Source organism: Galeopterus variegatus, unplaced genomic scaffold, assembly GCF_000696425.1.
Source record: "Galeopterus variegatus unplaced genomic scaffold, G_variegatus-3.0.2 Scaffold1076, whole genome shotgun sequence".
NCBI lineage: Eukaryota > Metazoa > Chordata > Mammalia > Dermoptera > Cynocephalidae > Galeopterus > Galeopterus variegatus.
This window is the reverse complement of record NW_007727187.1, coordinates 72,831-94,789: the sequence shown is the minus strand read 5'-3', so window position 1 is coordinate 94,789 and position 21,959 is coordinate 72,831. Positions and strand designations below refer to the sequence as shown.

At 52.1% G+C, this 21,959-nt stretch overlaps 1 protein-coding gene across 2 annotated transcripts in view; it reads right to left on the bottom strand.

Annotated features, from left to right (window-relative positions):
* Positions 1-1,423: 1,423 nt before the first annotated feature.
* The window catches only part of CD82 (CD82 molecule), a 55,899-nt gene continuing 35,363 nt past the window's right edge, over positions 1,424-21,959 (bottom strand). The window contains exons 4-10 of one of the 2 annotated variants that reach the window (XR_550637.1): positions 17,988-18,112; positions 17,590-17,664; positions 8,021-8,122; positions 4,928-5,140; positions 4,539-4,622; positions 3,842-4,195; positions 1,424-1,542 (exon numbers count right to left, since the gene is read on the bottom strand). Coding sequence is in view for 1 of the 2 variants with exons in the window: in XM_008574630.1 (XP_008572852.1) it covers positions 4,118-4,195; positions 4,539-4,622; positions 4,928-5,140; positions 8,021-8,122; positions 17,590-17,664; positions 17,988-18,112 (677 nt within the window). In the remaining variant the exon portion in view is untranslated. Of the gene's footprint in view, positions 1,543-2,832; positions 4,196-4,538; positions 4,623-4,927; positions 5,141-8,020; positions 8,123-17,589; positions 17,665-17,987; positions 18,113-21,959 lie in introns of those variants that run through there. The other variant, XM_008574630.1, reaches the window with a different exon arrangement.

Sequence of the window (21,959 nt, the reverse complement as noted above, 5' to 3'; positions counted from 1 at the left end):
AGGCGTACATCATGCAGGCTAGGACAGAGAGTGTGCTATCCAGCATCACTGCTATGTAAAACTATTGCCTAATTGTTCACAGGCATTCACTGGGCTCCTCCTTGGCAAACAGCACAGCTTCTGTGNACCTCTTGTTCTTCACTAGCCTTAGCAGTAAGATGGAGATAATAATGATCACGCACCTCAGGGGACTGTAGTGAGTGAACTAACATAGGCGTACATCATGCAGGCTAGGACAGAGAGTGTGCTATCCAGCATCACTGCTATGTAAAACTGTTGCCTAATTGTTCACAGGCATTCACTGGGCTCCTCCTTGGCAAACAGCACAGCTTCTGTGGCCACTCGTATAACTTCGTATAATGTATGCTATACGAAGTTATTACGTGAAATTATGTTCCCCAATATATCGAGGAGCCAGAGCCTCCATTTGAGCTCAGTCTGCCTGAATCAGGTCCTGGGCCCTCCCTTGGGCAGCTACGAACCTCCCTGAGGCCTGATGTGGACGCTGCTGCGTGGGCACCTGAGGACCTCTAAGCTGAGTCAGCCCCTGCCCACTCCACACAGCTCCAAGTCCAGCTGAAGCCCCAGATTCTCCTTGTCTGATGCAGGTCCCGGCCTGCAGCCAGGAGGCGAGGTTTGTCTCTTGACTTTACTATAGCCTCCTTGTTTTGCCCACCAGGCTCTCTCCTCCTCTGCCAGCCCATCCTCAGGGCAGGGGCAGCACGTAGGGCTCCCCATGGTGCAGATGGACAGACAGTAAACGTGGAACAGATCCTGACTGCTTTGCCATCTGCCCTGCTTTTGCTTGCCGCGAAGAGGCACTAGGGTTTAGGGGCTGGTAGCAGCTCCAGACTGTGCAACCAGATAGCTGGGGTATGACTCCCAGCTCCCCCTTAGAAACAGCAGAATGTTGAGAAAATCATTTAACCTCTTGTTCTTCACTAGCCTTAGCAGTAAGATGGAGATAATAATGATCACGCACCTCAGGGGACTGTAGTGAGTGAACTAACATAGGCGTACATCATGCAGGCTAGGACAGAGAGTGTGCTATCCAGCATCACTGCTATGTAAAACTGTTGCCTAATTGTTCACAGGCATTCACTGGGCTCCTCCTTGGCAAACAGCACAGCTTCTGTGGCCACTGCTAATAACCAGCACAGGGATGAGCACACCGTGGGCTCTTTTTTGCTTTTTGGGCCTATGACTTTTCTTGTTCCCACCATGAAGGGCTATCAAGGTTTTTGTGTTTGGGGGTAGTCATGAATTCTAGATTCCAGCCAGCCACATTTTTCCTAGTAGCTAAGCATGAGGACACCTTGGGAAATGAGAGCTATATAACTGACAAAGCTTTCCTTTTTTTTTTTTCCCTTTGGCCACCAGGAAGCTCAGAGGCAAAATTATATATAGTTCAACACAACAAGAGTTCAAGGTTGGCAACTGCTTTCATTTTGCATCCCGACTAGATTGATAGATAGTGCTGAGTTGAGAAGAAGTCTGAGGCTGCAATGAGTGACGTTGGCTGTAAGCATGGCCAGGGTGCATCTGGGGTAAGAAAATGAGAACTGTGACCAATTAGTGATGGCTGCTGGGGGCGTGGCCACAGAGGGCGCACGCCGTGCACAGCATGTGTTTGCCATCAGTAGGTAAGTAACCTCATGGACAACTCAGCTGTGTTTATTTCACCCCAGCCTACACTTCCTCATAAATTTATATTTTCCCTGTTATGTTTTATATTTCATTATATGTGCTTCCTTTGTTGAACGAGGCAGGTTATAAATAAAATAAACTGGAACGGCTTCACTCAGAGCCCCCAGCCCTGGAACATGACAAGCAGCTGCAGGGAGAGTCCCCGGTTGTGGGATGTGGCCGAGAACAGCCCTAGGGAGCTTAAGTCTTCCTCAGCCCCCAGTGCAATACCTGGTGCCACCCAGAGGCCTAAAAGTGGTTTGCTCTGAATTTCAGCCACAGAAAATCTCTTGTAAGAGTTAGATTGTCCCTAAGGTGTGCCTCTTCCTTGCTGAGGACAGGCTCTATGGCCCAGACACCCTCATCCATGGTTTGCTCTGAATTTCAGCCACAGAAAATCTCTTGTAAGAGTTAGACTGTCCCTAAGGTGTGCCTCTTCCTTGCTGAGGACAGGCTCTATGGCCCAGACACCCTCATCCCATCTGTCTTTGGGGAAGCTAGTTTCTGGTTACATCTCACTAGGACCCGGGACTCTAAAGCACCGCAATTCAGGAATCATCTCAGAAGCCTGCAAAAAATGCAGATTTCTTGCCCCCATCCCAGATCTGCTGGTCAGACTTCTTGAGCTCTGGAATCTGCATTTTCATAAGTGCACCAAAGGGAGAGAGCTGCAGGCCTAGGGCTGGGGAAGCACCTGGAGGAACCAGGGCAACTTTGGGTTCTGCTGGGCTCCTAGGCCGATGCAGCAGCGCCCCCTGGAGGTTCCTGCTGAAACACCACCCATCCCCTGCTTTGCCCACCCCACTGCAGGGAGATCAAAGTCCCCCTGCTGCACCCCTTCCTCTTCCTCCAGTGAACTGGAGAAGTGAGGGAAGAGGAGAGGTGGGGCAAGTGCTCTCCTAGTTGCCTTTTCCCTGGCCTTCCATCCCACCCACCCAAAGAGTGCTACCTCTAAAGGCTGAGCATCCACACACCTCTGGGCTTTGTGACACTGGGCAGGGGGTGTGATGGGCTCAGCTGTAAGAGCCGGCACAAGAATCTCATATTTCATCTTTAAAGGGCCTCTAAATTCTGCACATCTCACTCATCATATTTACTTGTATGAATATGTTTCCTTCTACAGATCTTTGTAAAAAATGAGTGTTCTAGAAAGATAGGCCAAGTTTATTCTGTGGCTTCACTGCCCCTTCCAACCATTGCCAGCCCACTTTTGTGTGTGTGCAGCTGGCTGGTATGGGCATCTGAACCCTTGCCAGCCCACTTTTGTGCACCTTCTGGGGCACTTGTACCCTGGTGTCAGAAGCAGGAATCGAGAGGTAAGATCTATGCCTGTTTTAACACAAAAATCAAACTCCAGGCACCCCAGCAGCCAGGCAGGCTGACCAAGGACCAGGACCATTATGCTCCTCATGTAGCAGGCTGAGCAGGGCCGGAGATGCTCCTAGGGCAGCAGCGAGGGACCCACCACTCTTTCCAGCAGGCCCAGCTGCTGTGCTCACATGTCTCCCTTTTGGTCCTGCCCCGTCCTGGGAAGCAGCATCTTTACCATCTCAGACTGGATTGTTACAAACCCTCTTTAATAGTCAGTCTTTGAATCTTGAGTATGTTTTATAGAACTGTGCACACAGAGCCCCTCCCCACTACCCCTACAAGGCACAGCCTTACCCACCCCACTTCTGGGGGCTCAGAGGACAGCTTGCCAGGAAAGGCCAGCCTAGCTTCTCCCAGGAGAAGATGTCCTCCTCCCCTCCTCCTTGGACAGCTCAGGATCCTGGAGAATGCAGGGCTCTCTGTCCCTAAGCAGCCCAGAGCCAGGCCAGATCCCCTTACTCAGGCAGACCCCTTCAGCTGAGCTCACTTCGGTTCCGCCCCTACAGCATGGCCCAGGCTGATCTGAGCTGCCTGGATGGGCCATGCCAGGCCTAGGAGAGGGTGCTGTCCCTTAATGTCAGGTAAAGCCCACCCTCTCCCACTACCTTCAATAAAAATATGAAAAACCAAAGATATAAGCATCATAGTGGAAAAAGAGTTGACCCACCCAGTGGGCAGTCCCGTGACAGCCCAGGGTTCCTTATCCCACCCCACCCCCCAATTTTAATACACTTTCCCCTATACAATATACACAGCCTTGAGGGCAGGTGGAGACCCAGCCTACCTGCATGGGGATGCTGCAGGGAGCATTTCCTCTGAGTTGCTAAGAGAACCCTGGAGGGCAGTGAGCTGAGAGCCACAGAACAGCCTGGGCTCCAGGCTGGCAGCAGAAAGGTAGGGGGAGGGGGCCAGGCCCTAGAAAGCCCTGCTTCCAGCCAGCAAAGGATGGACAAGGGGCCTTGGCAGTGAGGAGGGAGGCAGGCCTGGAGGAGGGAGCCAGGGAGAGCCCTGGAAGCCCTGAGGTTGGGGAACGGGAAGGGACGTGAGGACAGCAGCTGCCTCAATACTTGGGGACTTTGCTGTAGTCTTCAGAGCGGACGTGCCGGCATAAGCAGATGGACAGGAATATCCCCAGGAGCTGTCAGGGGAGAGATAAAGAGTCAGAGGGAGGTTGAATTGCCCAGGCCCACAGAGGCTCTAGCCTCGCCATCCAGGTTAACACACAGGTTTGGATACGGATTAAGAGGATCCTCAACTTAAGCCTCATAACTACCCTGTGATGCAGGAAGCAGGGGGAGGCCCAGAGAGGGCCAGCATCTTGTCCAATGTCACAGAGCAGGACAGTGCTCAGGCCAGAGGGCCTCTAGAAGCTGATGGGCCTCTTGCCCTGCAGGTCTCTGCCTCCCCAAGGACATTGGTAGGGCAGAGACAATCCAGGAGGACAGAGCCTAAGGAAGGACCAAAGGGGAGGGGACCCAGACCTCAATGACAGCGATGCCCCCACACACGCCGAGGATAACGCCCAGGTTCTCCTGCAACCACGCCTCCACCTTTTCCATGCAACCCTGCAAGGGGAGAACACAGCCGGTCACCCCACATCATGCTCCCCACCCCCTCAGGCAGAACCACCAAGAGGACTCGCCCCCACCCAGAGGGCCCGCAGAGAGGGCTCCATGTGTTCACTGAAGGAATGAACAAGTAAATGAAGGTACAAATGACGAATGAACAAATGAATCAAAGGGAGAAACTAAATGAAGGGAGGTAGGACTGAGCAGTAGCCCAGGCAAGGCTGGGTGGCCTAAGTCTCAATCCAAAGGTGTCCCTGAGCCCAGATGGTCCCCACATCACTGAACCACAGCCCTCCACACACCTCCTGGTACACAGGCCACTTCTCAGGGCTGTTGCCACTCTGGGTGCTATTGCCGGGGGTCTCGCAGAAGCCCTTCCTTATGATGTAGCTGTCATCCTCTTCCCCCTTGTCATCCTCTTCCTTGCAGGAACAGGGGTAGGTGACCTCAGTGTGATTCATGAGCTCAGCATTGTACGTCCAATTGTAGAAGCTTATCCAGCCACAGCAATTCATCTGGACAAAGAGGGGGACAGGCTGCTTATTCCCACTGCCCTTCCCAGGCAGGCCACTCTCCTGGCAGTGGCGGGGCCTCCCCAGGACAGAGGCTCAGATCTGCCACTTCCAGGCCCCCTGGTCCCAGTCAGGACTAGAGTTTATGTTTCATTTTAGCTTTATGGTGTGTTTTGGAAAACATACCATAAATTATCGATACAATACAAAACAAAAAATCAGGACCAGCAAAAACAAAGCAGAGGAGGACGGAATTTCAAGTTGAAAGACAAAGCATAGGTGTGCGACACAGAGAGCAGATAGCATACAGTTCAGAGAGTGGGATGGAAGTCAGCCTACTGGCTTCAATCCCAGCTCTGCCACCTACTAGCTGAGCAACCTCAATCAAGGGACTGGCCTCAGTTTTCTCATCTGCAAAATGGGGATTACAAAGTTTCCTAACTCACAGGGCTGCCACAAAGACTACATGGGACGAGACAGGCAAAGCGTCCAGCACAGGTCTGGAGAATACAGTAAGAGTTCAGTAAGGGCCAGTCTACTTTTAGGTGCTAAGCGTGTGCCGGAGTTGAGATTTGGCTCTGAGCTTCCTGGTTGCCAAAGTGAAAAAAGAGACATGGTTAATTCTAATGTTTTAAAGGAAAAAATGCTCTAGCTCCAGAGGGAAAAAGACTTCTGGGTCTCTATTTGCCGAAAGAAGCCTCTGTGTGCTAATAGCTACTATGCTAGGGTCCCTGAGGGTTAAATGGGATGGCATGGGTGACCTGCTGCCCCAGTCCCCAGCAGTGGTCAGTTCCCGAACAGCTTCCTTGCTGTCTTGGGGTATTAAGTCCCAGACTAGCAGGAGTGGCCAGCAGGGGGCATGTCAGGCACACTCAGGAACGCTCTGGCTCCAGGCAGAGTTTCTAACCCAGGTTTTATTGTTCATGTTCTAGTGGCCTGGCTGCCTCCTCTCTGGCAGAAAAGGCTGGCATCTCTGAGAGGCACACAGATCTGCAGGGCTGGAGGGCACCCGCAGGCTCCCCCACACCCAAGCAAAATGAGGCAGCTCTCCTTGGCCCGCTGTGGCACCAGCAGAGCCCTCCTTTCCAGGGGTTCCATTGCTCTGACCCTTGTTGTACCCCATACTCAGGTCTGTCCCCAGCAGCACATGCCACCTCCACCCTGTGTCTCACTGGTTGTGGATGATGAATAGCATCATCACCAAAGTGCCACATAATAGGCACTGCCTAAGTGCCATGAGCTTTTCAAATGCATCTCACGTGAGCATGGATCAATAGCCCCATTTTATAGATGAGGAAATTGAGACTCGGCAAAGGTGTAGCTAGGAAATGGCAGAGTTAATACCCCAGCACTCGGGAGCCTGACTCACAGACTGCTTTCTCTCTTTTTCTTTTCATTTCTTTTTCTTTTTTTTTCTTTTAATGGGGCATAACACATTTGATTTCAACATGCTGGGGAGGGGCAATGCATAGGGGAATGGTGAAAGAGTGATTACCCAATAACCCAATGGGTACAGAAGCTTCCATACCAGTCTTCACAGGGAGGGGGGAGAGGGGAGGAGGGGTCCCAGGTGAAGGGAGGAAAGCAAGTCTAAGAAGAGATCACAGCCTGCTTCCCAAACCACCATCCCAAGCAGCATCTGATGGACATCGGAATCACCTAGAGGCCTTGCTGCTGCAGGAACCCCCCAACCAGCCATCAACCTCCCATGGTGGGACACTCACCACCTCCCAAGAGACTCACCTCTCCCCCAGACTCCTTGAAGGATGGCACTTGTTCATCAAGAGGGACATTCAGTTCCCTCTATTCCCAGCAAAGGGTCTCAGCAATAGTGGGTCAAACCACAGGTGTAACCAAAATGTCTCCCTGCACGCACCCAGCCCTCCAGCTGACATAGCCCCCACAGCTGATCTCTGTCAGGACCAGAAAACAGCGCCCTCCCCTTGCACAGCTCTGAAAATGGCCGTGTCCATGTTGCCTGGACAGCACGTCCCAACTCCAGTCTCCAAATTCTCCTGGTGCTGCAGACTCAGGCTTTCTCTTGCTGCTCCTCTCCCTAAGGTGCCAGCAGGTCCCAAGTGACCATGCGTCCAGCGCCCTCACAGGAGAGAGGGGAAGCTGCAGGCAGAGAGGGAAGGTCCCGGCCAAGGACACGCACAGCATCTGGGACCACAGAAGGGGGAGTCAGGACCTGATCACTGAGGTCCATTTGTGTGTGTGGCCACTGGTTCACCATCGAGGCAGGCTGGGAACCCAGCTAGTCAGTCAGCCAGCCAGTCAACTGGTTGATCGGTCAGTTGGTCAGTGTCAGCCAGTCGGTTGGTTAGCAGTCAGTCCGTCCATCCATCAGTTGGTTTTTCTTACTTTTATCGAGGTGTAATACACATACATTAAAGTGCACAATTCAGCTTGATGAATTTTTACATATGTCCACACACCCAGATCGAGATTTGGATAAAACATCCCTTTCACACCAGAAGATTCTCTGGGCACCTCCCCAGTTAACACCCTCCCCAGAGGTAACCACTGGAACTTCACTCAGCACCCAGTTTGGAGGGGCTCCCAGCACTCTCCAGGCTCAAGAGGAGGGGGTTGACAGTTGGCCCCCTGCTCCGGTGCCAAATGGGGGCACCACAAGCCATGGAGCTGCCTCCAAGACTCTGGGCTTCCTGAGGGAGGAGATATGGTGCTGGCTGAGGCGCCAGGCAGGGGCTGCTCAGGAGTCCCCTGCCCCCAGTAGAGACACACACACACAAACTCACTAATGTATTCTCTCTTTCAGGCACATACAGGCACTGCTGATGACTGGATCCAGACACATGAGTGCACAGGGCCCCAAATGCACTGACACACACAGACCAGACAGCCTCACGTGGCCCATACCTGAGCCTGCACGTAGTCCCAGGCTTCCTGCAGGCTGTCCTCATGGCTCTCATTGTAGTTCCGAATGAGGTCTATCACGATGTTGCCCATCTCCTGTTTCAGCTGCAGAGGAGAGGGCAAGGATCAGGTTCAGATTTCCTGAAACCCGGGCCCACCTTGGCCACACCTACTTAAATTGCCTCACTCTGTCTCCCGAACAACGCTGGGGACATGCTCACAGCTCAAGAGCGTTTCAGTGTTCATTCCAACCACTTTCTTGGTGCTTCCTGGGTGCTCAATGCAGTCAGTGCCAACCTCTCCCACCCTGCGGTCTATTCTGTACTCACCAGCCCATGGCTCTTTCCACACTACTGCTGAAAACCCTCTGGATGGCCTACAAGGCCCTACACCATTTGTCCCTGCTCTTCCCAGACCTCATTTCCCCTGTTCTTGCTTCTGCTTCAATTACTCAGGGCTCCTTGTGGTCTTTGTGCGAGGCAGGCTCCTGCCTCAGGGCCTTTGCACTTGCTGATCCCTCTGCCTGGAACGCTCCTCCCCTAGATATTAACATGGCTCCCTCCTCTGCTTCCTGCAGGGCTCTGCTCAAATGTCACCTCCTCAGAAAGGCCTTCTTGGACCATTCTTCAAAATGCCAACCCTTCTCCATCCCCTGTGCAACTACCCAGGCCCTCCCTCTCCTGCAAGGATGAGCATGCTGCATTTTTCTTCACAGTGCTGATGTCATATGCTTATTTGTTTTCGGGGTTTATTGTGTTTCTCCTCCGCTGGAACGTCAGCTCCGTGGGGGCAGCGACTATATCTGGTGTGCTCACTACAGAGTCCCCAGTGGCTAGAGTGAAGCCTGGCACTGGGTCATTTGTTTTCGGGGTTTATTGTGTTTCTCCTCCGCTGGAACGTCAGCTCCGTGGGGGCAGTGACTATATCTGGTGTGCTCACTACAGAGTCCCCAGTGGCTAGAGTGAAGCCTGGCACTGGGTAGGCATGTAGTGTACATGAACAACAAGTGCGGCCATAACCACCGCAACTTGCTACGTGCCACAGTGGTACCCGTGCTCTCTCCCTTGTGAGTCAATCCTCATGCCTCCCATGAGGTACAGCTGTTACCACCCTACCTCGTAGAGAAGGACAGACAGAAGGAGAGCTAGGCCCAACTCCCTTCTTCCATGAACCGAGTACAGCTTTTCAGAATAGGGCCCTGAGACTGCAGGGCAGGCACATTCAGGGACCCCCAAGATTGCCCGGCCTGGGACTGTGGAATCACCCAAGGGACAGGCTTAGACATCCTTCTGTGACCTGGCTGTCTGCCCTGGGGCTCCCCCAAATCCTCATCCTGACTGTGCTGGCCCCTCACCCTGCTCAGGAAGTCAGGGTCTCTTCTGTGGGGAGAAGCACCGCCATAGAAAAAGCACTGATTTACAAACAAGACAGACGAGGGGTTCAGGGAACAAAAGGATTTGACTCTAGAGGGCTCTCCCTGGGGCCTTGAACAGAGGACCTGACTCAAGCAGCTCTTCAGGAACAAGTCAGCTGTGCAAAGGGAGACAAACCCGAAACCAGCCTGGAGAGCCGAGGACAGGGCTCCCTCGGCCAGCCAATGAGCCCAGACTCAGCTGGGAGATGGGCCTCCAAGAGCCAGCCCTGGCCACTCCTGTGGACATTGCCCAGGGGCCTTCCCAGGCACACAGCACAGACAGGCTGGTCATGTCTCCTGCATTCACTGCAGGAACCTGGGGTGAGGGACCCGAGAGAGGGCGGAGGCGTTGAGGGGAAGGCCACACAGCTCCCACTGGGTTCCTGAGAAAGAGGAATTTGGAGAGATGGGACAGATGCTTCCAGGCAAAGGGTTTCAGAGTCTGGCTCTGAGGGAACCCGTGAGGGGGTCTTCCTCCAGCCCCCCATGAAGAGCCCTCGAGTGCTGGGCTCAGAGGACAATAGACCTGCAGCCCTGGCTCCCGCTCACTCCCCTGATTAGCCCTGGGGAACCGGCCCCCATGACTACTCTTTACTCCTTCCAATAAAGTTTTTTTTTTTTTAACTCATAAAGAGTTCTACAATTTACAAAGCTTTCCTGTCAGTAATGAATCCAACACGAACAGTAGCTAACTTTTATCAAACGCTTCTTATGTACCAGGCACCGTGGTAAGACCTTTTAATGTATTATCTCAATTTAATCCTCACAGCAGACCTGTAGCCCAGGTACTGACTCCATTCTCTCATTACAGAGGTGCAGAAAACAAGCCCAGAGAGGTTAACTTGCCCAAGGTCACAGAGTCGACATGTGGAAGAACTGAGGTCCTATTCCAGAACCAAATTTTTACCCATGAAGTTTTATTGGCATTTAAACCACATGGCCATGCCTTGAAGTAGGTCAAAGCAGTTTTAACTGGCACCCAGAAAGGCTAAGTGGTTTGCCCAAGTCACACAGCCAGGGCTGTCTGCCTGCAGAACCTGGGTCTTTCTGCTCTGAGACCTCAGCTCCACCTCCAGTCCCCAGTGAGTGAATGATCCCCAGGGCGTGGAAAGGAGGGGTCCCCAGAAGCATCTGTGCAGAGAGCTACCTCTCCCACATCCTTCCTCACCCACCTAGTGCCTTCACTACTGGCTCGCCTCAGGCTCTATTTATACCACAGTGTGGTTGTCACAGCAGCCCAGACTTCCCTCTTTCCCTCCCAGGCCCCCTAAAATGAGACGATGATGGATAAAGGTGGTTTCCACTGAGGCTGGGTGGTTTCCATGGAAACATCACATCATCCTCCAGTCTAGAATGTGGCTGAGGGCCACAGCCAGGCCACAGGGACCAGCGCCACAGGGGCTGGTTGAGCTCGGACCAGATACCTTGGCATCCCAATGCCCAGGACACCTGTGTTGGGAGCCCAGGGAGATCATCCTGGCAACCAGGTAGCTACTGACACAAGAAAGAGCAGAGAGGAAGGGTGAGACCTTCATTATCACACTCATCCCTGCAGGAACCACTCTATTGTTTGGGCCCTCCTGCACCCATTTCCCCTTCATCTTCAAACAGCAGATCCCTTCCTTGAGGATAACCACCCTCAAGCATCTATGTGGCTGGGGAGGCCCTGACCCTTGCTGCTACTTAGTGCCTTGTACACCCTGGCACAGTGAGTGGTCAGGAATGGACTTGTGACCCATGATAACGTACATGGTCCCTCTCTTTCCACCAGTGTGGTGGGATGAGGACTTGAGCCTACCTCAGGCTCCACTGGGGACAGCCCATCTGAGAAGGAAGCCAGTGGAGAAGACCAGGGCCAAGCCATGGAGAAGGACAGTCCTGGCAGCAGCCTTTGGAGACCTAGATCCAGCTAAGCCTCCAGCTGGCTCTGGACACTTTCAGCTAGGTTTGTGTCACATGCAGCAGAGAGTCCTGACCAAGACCAACTGTGTAGTTTATATCCAGTGCAAGAACAGAAATTGGAGGCACAGAGAGCTGGAAAAACTTCCCAAGATCACATGGCAAGCAAGCAGCAGAGACATGACCATGACCCTGATCAGTGCAGCTCCAGAGCCCTGAGATCTCAACGATGGCAAGCCACCCCCACCTCCACATGACCCGAGATCCCATCCTCCTCTGGGTGACTCTATTCACCACCCCTCACCCCAATGCTGTGCTTTTATTTCACCTCATAGTGTGACTCTTCAAAGAGAGTCAGGATTAGAAGAGACCTCTGAGTCCACCAGATGTAAGAGTCCTTCCACACTTTTCCAGGCTCTGCTTAAATGCTCCCCGTGATGGCGAACTCAGCACCTCATGCAACATCACATTGCAGGGTTTGGGGGGCTCTTGATACAAGCAATTCATTTTAGTCATGCCCAAATGACTTCCACCCTCTTGTATTAGTTCACAGCCTCTCCCCCAACCCCTAAGTCCCAGCTGGGACCACACAGAACAAATCAAATCCCTCTCTCCCAGGACAAATATTGATGAGATATTTGAGACCATTCCACATCTCCAGGGTAACATTACCCCTCTTCCCCAGGGTCATTTTCCAGGCTCCATTGCCCACTCCTAGGATGGAGTCAAACCTCTCTCCATGATCTTTACTCTAAAGTGTCAAATGTCCCTTATAATGAGGCACCCCAAGTGCAAAGGAATGGATCCACATCGTCCCATCCTCTCTCCAGGCTTCCCACAGGCGGCGCTGCCCAGCTTGTTTTCTGGGATGCAGTTACACCAGCTCTGAGGCTTCATCCTGGCATCCTGATAGGAAATGAGGGTCCTTGGCCATGAAGTTGGTGGGTGTTTACTCTTCATGACCACCTGAGCTTTTCCTGAAAGCCTGACTGCATGCAGTCCACATAATCAGCTACCCCGGAAGTCAGCAAGAGCCCATGTCATGTCCCCTCAGCGACCTGTAAGCTCCCCCCTACCCCGTTCCTCTTCACGGTTCCTTTCCAGAGGGGCAGCCTGGATGCCTCCTTCTCCCTTCCTAACAGGGAAGAGAAAGGTCATCTCTCCCTGTCTCAGGCTGGAGAAACCCGAGCCAGCAGATTAGGGAGTTCCTAGTGCAGCAAGCAGACTTACAGAGAACTGTATTGTCCCCGAGGAACCCAGCCCAGCACCTGTGCCATGAGGGCATGTGCACACTGGTGCTGTGGGTTTCCTGGGTGAGAAGGGGGAGGAGGAGAGATGGAATCACTGTTCTCCTGACCAACCTTTCTGGGGAGCAGTCCAGCCCGACCACTTCTGCCCCTGACACATGCTCTCGGAGCCTCAGTGGCCTCACCTGCAAAGATTGTTGAGATGGAATCACTGTTCTCCTGACCAACCTTTCTGGGGAGCAGTCCAGCCCAACCACTTCTGCCCCTGACACATGCTCTCGGAGCCTCAGTGGCCTCACCTGCAAAGATTGTTGGGAAGGTTCGCAGTATGGCCTGTGTGAGTGCACTGAGCCCAGCGCCCAGCACGTCACAGGAAACTGTATAAACTCACTTCCTTCCTTCTGACACCTTCCACCCTCCACTGCCTAGAGGGAACAGTAAGACTCCCAGACTATCACAGCTAGGAATGGCCTAAACCCAGCACGTCACAGGAAACTGTAGAAACTCACTTCCTTCCTTCTGACACCTTCTACCCTCCACTGCCTAGAGGGAACAGTAAGACTCCCAGACTATCACAGCTAGGAATGGCCTAAGAGGTCACTTACAGCTCAGAGAGGCTGGGTAACTTGTCTGAAGCCACACAGCAATCAGTGGCAAAGCCTACCCTAGAACATAGGGCCCTGAACCCCAGACCTGGGCTGTGCCCACTGAACAGAGGCTGGATGGACAATCAGATGAGGACAGAGCCAGAGGGATATTAACTTCACACCCCAACACTGGTTCCCACAGCCCTTGCTAATACTAATACTAATACCGGTGACAACAGGAACAGCCACCATTTACTGAGCCCATACCAGGCACAATTGTGGCAATAATAACAAACACTTGAATGATGCCAGCAAACACCTGCTCGGGGCCAGGTGCTATGCTCTCCCTCTTCCCCACAGTGCTGCGAGGTTGCCTGCTGGGACTCTGACATCGAGAAATGTTCACAGATTTTAGAAAGGAATTGGGGGGATATGTCACACCCCAGCGGGGTCTGGGCAGCACCCCAAAAGTACTCCCCTTTATTTTTCCTGAGGGACACCTGGATGGAGTAAACAAAGATTACAAATAGCCTTGCTTCCATTCAGGGTTGACTGTGCCACCAAATGAATTTCAAATGCTATTTTTGGTTTTTAAAGTGTTTTTGGATGTCAGAATTGCAGATAAGGGAGAGTGGATCTGTATGATGACTACCATTTGACAAATGAGGAAACTAGGCACAGAGAGGCTGAGTGACTCGACCAGGGTCTCAGAGCAGGGATTCCAATGCAGGCAGCCTGGTTCTGGAGTCAAGGCTCTTGGCCACCATTTTATATTTTATAAAAGTGTCACAGTCTGTGTTCACTTCATCCTGGATGGGGGTGGAAGGCCAGGCAGGTTTATTCTCCTCAATTTATAGAAGCAAAATCCAAGACATGAGAGGCTCTGTGCCTTGCCCAAGGCTGCCAGCCTCCCCTTTCCTGCCCTGGGAATAGAGGCTGCTGGGAGAGGGGGGCAGGAAGGACAGATGGCAGCCCCGGAGACCACGTCAGTGGGAGCCCAGAGGCTCACTCCCACCACCTGCCAGGAGGTCCAAGGCTCCATCTCCTTCAAGGCCTTTTTCCTTCAGGCTCAGACAAGTCCCACCTCCCCAGCTGGGCCTCATCTGCAGGAATAAACACCATCAAGGGTATGTTTAGTCTTCTACTGGGATTTACAATGTACCAGGAAAGAAAAAATAAATCACTCATTCCAACTCGGATGATACAGTGGCACAAGAACTTCCCCAACAAAGCTGGGAAATTCTCCCTGTTTTCCAGAAAAGACAGTGGGCCAAGATGAGGCAGGCTGGGACAAAGAGGTGACAGAGGAGGGAACAGCAAGTACAACGGACAGAGTCCAGACTGGAATCAGGAAACCTGCTTCTCCAAATAAGCCATACCCTAGAGCGTAGGGCCCCTTCGAAGCTTAGGTCCTCATCACCAGCCAAGCAGAGTGAATAGCAGCCTGCAGGAGGTGGCATGCTGTAGAGGGAGCCATGGGCCTTGGGTCAGGGGGATCGGGATGGAAACCTCCACCCTGATGCATCTGAACTGTGTGTGACCCTGGCCAAAAGTCACTTTGCTTTTCTGAGCCTCTGTTTCATAATATGGAAAGTGTTTGTAAACTGAAATGTGTGTTAAGCTACTAGCTCACCTCCTGCAGCGTGTTCAGTGCCCGCGCAATGGGTGTTACCCTTATTACCATGAGGTGGCAAATCACATGGACAAGAGGGCAGACTGCCTGAGACCCCTGCAGAGGCAACCAGCTTCTGAGTCATAGGAACTAGCTCACTGGGGCCTGGTTTCTATCCACCCTGAAAATAATATACCACTGACTGGCTCCCAGAGAAGCCCCAGGCACTATAGGGCAGAAATGAAGACCTGACCCTACAACCCTTTTGGTGGGAGAGGAGTTTCCCTCCCCTAACCACTGGCCCCTGACTGATAGCAAGTGAGCTTCCTTTCACCTGCTGAATCCACTATTTCCACTTTTGCCTCAACTGCCAGGAAGTTCAGTGCTCAAGTTATCCCCCAGCTGCTGTGAGCACCTCACCCCCTGGTTTCAGGAGCAATGGTCATTCTCTTTCTCAATGTAAGTTCTGCTCTCTCTCATTTTGACTTTAGCTACCCTGTGCCTATATTGGGAGCCAGCTCCAATTCTCCCGAGAAACAAGCTGGGTGTGGATTATCAATAAGTAAAATGGATTCAGGTAGGAATTACCACAATGAAAATTTCACCAGTATGAATTCAGAAGCCAGGCTGCCTATGTTCCAATCCTAGCTCTGCCACTTACTAGCTGTGTGAACTTCGGCAAGTTGCTTACCCTCCCTGTGCCTCAGCTTCCACATCTGAAAATGGGGATATTAATACCCACAATCTCATAGAATTGTTGTGAGGAATAATTAAATGCAATATAATAAGTGCAGCACGCTTAGTGACAGGCTTGTTCTAACTTCTATTAAGTGTTAGTGGTTGATGTTGGTATGATGTTTTCTCAGCTTCCTTCCAAAAGGGATCTGAGGCAACTTGACCTTCAAGTTGTAAAATGCAGAAGCCCATCTGGCTGCTGGCTCTGACACCCTCAATGGTGGATGAGAGAACTGGTAGCATGGGAGGGGAGGCAGGGAGGGTCCCAAGGCTTGGCTGGGCCACATGCCATGTGCAGTGGGGTGTGAGGTAGTGTAGACTTGGGGTCAGGGAGCCTGGGCTGCCCTCACCCCCATCATCTGCAGGATGGATATTCTCACACTACCTTGCAAAGGCCTAGTGAGGATCAGCAAGAAAATGAATGTCAAGTGGTCAGTACTGTATTTGGTGTATGGTGTGGGTTATATAGTAGGGATGGTGGGGGTTATAGTTACTATTATTGATGTTGTTATTGTTATTCATCTGTTAGAGAGTGAACAGAACCAACACCATTTTGTGCCCAGCCTGTCATGTTGACTCCTGCTTAACCTCATCCCTTTGCTTCACTGACCAGTTGTACCTGAACCTTAGGGTGAGCTGTAAAAGAAACATAGGTTTCAGGGATGAGTGATTTATTACAGCAGCTGGTATCAGTGGTCTGAGCACTAAAATCACAAGATCCCCTACCTTGTGAATCACAAAGACATCTTGTGAATGATGTTATCAACTAAGTTTTCTTAAGATGTTTCCTTGAAGTTATTTCAAGTAACAGAGGCTTTGCTATATAAATATTGTCTAACCTCAGAGAGTCAGAGCTCTCATCTGCTTGTGTCTGATTCTTCACTGCATCCAGCTTTCCTGTAAGTCACCCCGATTAATAAATATCTCTGATTACCAAATGGACCTGCTTTCTTCCTTCTTTTGTCTCAAAGCATCTTCTCAATTTGGAGGGCATTATACTTTAACCCCCTCCTCACACAATCTCTCTGAATGTCTGCTTCTCCCCTATCAAGCTGCTGTGAGGATGAGATACTGCATGTAAAGCTTCTAGAAGATACCATGTGCTCACAGCAGGGCCTTCATACATGATCACTGTGACAGTCACGATTGATTGGTTCACCAAATAGCCATTACCATCTCCTTTCCCACTTGTGCCTCTGTCTGTAGAGTCTGAAAGCTGGATACTCACTTTCTCAGCCTCCCTTGAAGCCAGGGGCAACTTCGTAACCCAGTCTGGAGAGGGCTTGCTTTTCTGATTAAACAAATGGCCATGGCTGGCACTGCCCACATCCCCCTCTTCTGGTCACAGCAGCACAGACATTGTACTATCTCATGATCATGAGGTGAGTGACATGATGCAGAAAAGCCATCATGGTGAGGGTGGTGAACAAACAGCCAGAACCAGGGTCTTTGAGTTTCCAAACCAGACTTCTGGTTAAGTCAACAACAAATGTCCTTAGAGTTTAAGCCACAGTAAGTCTGATTTTCTATCCCTGAAAGCTGAACACCTCCTCTCTGACACAAGACTATTGTCTTTATTAACAGCCTCCTACCTGGGCCTCATCTGTGGAAGAGTGGCATGGATTTAATACTTGCTAAGGTGTCTTAATAACAGCAGGAACAACAAACGTTTATTGAGTACGTATGGTGCCACACACTGTGCTGAGTGTTTTAGTAAGATAATCTTGCTGAATCCATGCAACAACCCCAAGAGTTAAATTTTATTACTGCTCCCAACTTACAGATTTTGAAACAGGCACAGAGAGGTAAGCAGGTTGCCCAAGACCACACAGCAAGAAAGCAATGGGGTAGAGCCGAGATTCAGGCCTAGTGGTGACTCTACCCACATGCACTATCTTCTCCTCTAACGTTCCACTATTTGATCACATGGAACATGAGGTTCAGAAGGCTGTCCCTAGCACCTACTGGGTCTGTCTGTGACAACTGAGAGGCTTCCTGTCTGTTCCCCACAACCAAGGCCAATCCTCCATGTGGCCATTCCAGCCCAGTGAGGGGAAAATGAGGGAGATGGTGCTTACCTCACCCATCTTGAAGTAGCAGAGGACCCCAGCAGTCACTTGGGCAATGAGGATCAGGAGAAGGAAGGCAAAGTACTGGGGACACAGAGGAGGCACAGTGTCAGTTGTAGGTCCCCCACAGGTGCACCCATCACACCCACCTTGAGAGATGCTCTCCACCAAAAGTTTGAGCCAGTGTAGGACTCAGGCCCGGCAATGAGGATCAGGAGAAGGAAGGCAAAGTACTGGGGACACAGAGGAGGCACAGAGTCAGTTGTAGGTCCCCCACAGGTGCACCCAATCACACCCACCTTGAGAGATGCTCTCCACCAAAAGTTTGAGCCAGTGTAGGACTCAGGCCCTGCTTGGCTGGATGAGGGGGTGGAGCGGCGGGCAATGGTGAAGGGGCCTGTACTCACCAGCCCCAGCAGGCAGCGGACCTCGTTGACGGCGCCAATGCAGCCCAGGAAGCCCATGAGCACGGTGAATGCCCCTACGCTGATGAAGACATAGGCCACCATCCTGAGCGAGGTGGAGGAGGTTTCTAGGGGAAAGAAGAAGGGTGTCTACTTGTTAAGTACAAACTCAGTGGGCCCAGTAGGTGAGAAGGCCTGATCCTCTCGGGAGTCAGGGTACTGGGGTCAGCCATGTTTCCCTGCTGGCCTCTCACCGCCCAACAAGAAACTGGCTCCCCTGCCTCCTTTGGAAGCTGCCTCTTTGGATATGCCCCCTCCCTCATGTAAAATCGCACCCCACAAACTGATCTAGCCTAACCCTCATCCCTTAGCACTTATCAGGATTGAATAGACTCCTCATTATACTGATTTTTTTCGTTCATTGTCTGCCACCCTCCCCTCTCTGAGAATGTGAGCTGCAGGAGGGCAGGGGCTTTGGTTTGCTCCTGCTGAGCCCCCAGCTCGCAGAACAGTGCTTGGCGTGGTGAGGTGCCATGTGAAACAGAATGATGAGCTAGCTGGTTCTGCAGGGGCTGCAGACATTAGAGTCCAGGCTGACTTCCGACCAGTCTTCCTTCTGGTTCATATAACAATAACCACCAGCCTTTCTTGCCCACTCATGGTGCCTCAGGGACTTTACACACACTGTCTCCAACTATGACATAACTTTACTGGGCAGGTGATAGCATGGCTATTTCACAGATGAGGAAATGGAAGCTCAGGGAGGTGCATGGGCCAGAGCTGGGATTTGGAACTATGCAGAGCTCTAATGCCACCACGCTCTTTCCGTGGATGCACAGGGCACACATGTTGATACAGGCATGATGCTCATTCATGCATTCAGCCAACAAGCAGTCATCCTGTGCCAACCTTGTGCCAGGAACTGTGCCAATGGCTGGGGATGCAGAAGTAAAACTGACAAGGTCTGATGTGCAGCAGAGCAGGTGGGGACAATAAGTAAACAATCCAGGTTTTCTGGTTGTATAAAGATCTGAAACTGGCTAATGGTGCAGAGAATGACAGGGCAGGGGTGGAGTGGGGTGGCCAGGGAAGGCCAATGGAGAAGCTAGCCCAGTGAAGAGCCAAGGGAAAAGCATCCCAGGCAGGGGGTGCAGCAGGTGCAAAAGCCTGAGGAGGAGGAAGCTTGGTGCACTTGAAGAGTGGAAAGAGGGAGAGAAAGAATGGACCAGTGTGAGTGAGAAATGAGACCAGCAGGAGAGATGCTGGGATGGCAAAGTCCTGATGGTTTAAGACTGTCTTCAGAGCTGCTGGGTCACAGAGCCCACTCAAGTGGTTGGAAGTCAGAAGTCCTTATGGGGCAATGACCAGCATTGCCCAAGAAGCCCAACAGATCAGCAGGGCAAAGCCCATGCCTCTCCAGCCCATCTGTTGGGGTCCGCTCTGCCCCCAGGTCTGATAAACCTGGAGGACCAGGGTGGATGTGCTTCCCAGACAGGTGGATACAGACTCACTCCCACAACAGCCTCAGTTGCTAGGAGGCTGGGCACAGAATTCTCGGGGAGGTGGCTGAGGCCAGATATTTCCAGAAGGCTGGAGGAAAGTGTGAATCAGAGGAACCTTTTAGGGATACAGATTTCTGGGTCCATCACAACTGGACAAAGATTCTCTGAGAGGAGGTCAAGACTGCATTTTTAATGTGCTTCCATAGCCACTGAGGCATAGCCAGGGCTGACCATTGACTATCAGCAGGGAGAACACAGGCCTAGCTGGCCATGACTCCCTGGGGGACCTTGGAGAGGCTGAGATGCCTGCCTTAGGGCCAGAGGAATAACTACAAAGCAGAGGGTGGAAGGGTGGGTAAGAGGCCGTGTGATCTGGCTCCACTTCCTGGTCACAGACAGAATGTTCTGGCTCAGGAAGAGCCCTGGACGGACCACCCCACTCCCAGGATGCCACGACAAGGCTGCCCCAACCAAGCTCCTCACAGGAACCCCCATGGGGTGAGCACGGGGGCCTCCTGGCACCGATCCCCAGCCTTCTCACACAGGCACTCACCGCCTGGCTCTCAGCAATCAGCACAGGCAGGGAGAGGCCGCCAATTCCATTTTCCCTAAACTTCCTGGGCTTGGGTTCCAACAATTCCTCACAGTGACTACTCCCAGAAAAAAGAAACTGGCACTGCCTGGACAGCTGCCATGTGCCAGCCCCAAACAAAGCCCTTTATCCAAATCATCCTGCTTAATTTCAGCAACAGCCCTGTGAGGTTGAATTCACACAGAGATTTGTCTGCAAGGACCTGGAGGCTCAAAGAGGCTAAGAGGCTGCAAGGGACCCAGCAGGCAAGGCCCAGGGCTGAGACCCCAACTCAAGCCCTTACCCAGAAGGCCACCTGAGTTGCAGGGCCTCCCTGTCCTCACCCAGGGTCTCAGGCCTGCCCCAAATCTGAGCAACCTGACTAAGAGGCTAAGAGGCTGCAAGGGACCCAGCAGGCAAGGCCCAGGGCTGAGACCCCAACTCAAGCCCTTACCCAGAAGGCCACCTGAGCTGCAGGGCCTCCCTGTCCTCACCCAGGGTCTCAGGCCTGCCCCAAATCTGAGCAACCTGACTTAGGAAGGAGGCAAGTATACATTCCGGAGTGGCCCATCCACTGTGCATGGCAGAAAGTCTTTTGTCTGTTGGACCTGGCAGGGCCAGGGAGGTGGAGAGCAGGTGCACAAAACTGAAAGGGACTCAGGACCAAGAAAAGTGCATCCTAATCCCAGCTCTGCTGCTAACATGCTCTGACTCTGGGCAAGCTATTTTCTGTTTCTTTCTCTGCAAAATGGGACTAAGTCCTGCTTTTTAAAGATGTTATAAGGACTAAATTGTATTACAAGACTTATTTAACAATCATTTATGTAGTGTTTACTATTCACTAGGAGCTCTCCTAAACTCTTTTCAGATAAGAATGAGAGACTTGTTTAATTTCTCACAATAACCCTATGAGGTGCCTTCTGTTATTATGCCCACTTTATAGGTGAGGGCACAGAGAGGGGAAGTAACTTGCCGAGGGTCACACAGCTATCGATAGCAGAGCCATGACTGTATCTGGGCAGTCTGGCTCTAGACTACACCCTCACAGTGTGCTTCCTCTTGTTTGGGTGCTAACTCATGGCACAGGGGTTAAGGGCATAGGCTCAGGAGCCATGCCACCTGGTTCACATCTCAGCTCCCCTACCTCCGACCTGTGTGCCCCTGGACAAGTTACTTCACCTACCTGTGCATCGATTTCCTCCTCTGTAAAATGGGGATAGTAATGCCTAGCCCCATGGATTCACAGTGAGGATTCAACTAGGGAAGGAAAGAGATGGGTCACGCAGGCCTGGCACATAGTAGATCAGGAACTCCTGTTCCCAGTTCTGACTCTGACTTGCTGTGTGACTCTTGGAAAGTTGTTTTCCCCACCTCTCTGAGCTTCGGTTTACCCAAATGTATAGTGGCTTGGCTAGTGGGTCAGTGTTTCTGAATTCTGGCTGCCTAGGGAGTCACCTGGGGAGTTTCCTATAAAACACTAGCCCTCAGTCCCCCACATGCACTGATGGGGTCAGATCCCTCGGGCTGGGTAGGGCCCAGGTCAAGGTATTTGTAAAAAGCACCCTTGGTTCAATACTGGGCCTTTAAGGTCTGGCCAGCTCAAGATTCTCAGATCTGAACAGGGAGAGGGCTGGAGTTGTAGCAGCAGGTCTCCCCACTCCCGGAGCCCTGGGGCAGGGCGCAGAGGGCAGAAATGTGGGTGGGCGGGCTGGGCCTCCAGACTTTGTCCTATGGCACAGTGCCTGCCGGGTGTGGGCTGTGTCCCAGGAAGCTGGGAGCTTAGGCCTAGGCAAGGCTGAGGAGGGTGTGTCCCATGTTGGGAAGGCTGAGGCAGGAATCCTGACCCTGACCCTAGAATGGAGGACTAACAGGAGATAGGACTGATAGCCCCCCCCCCCCCCA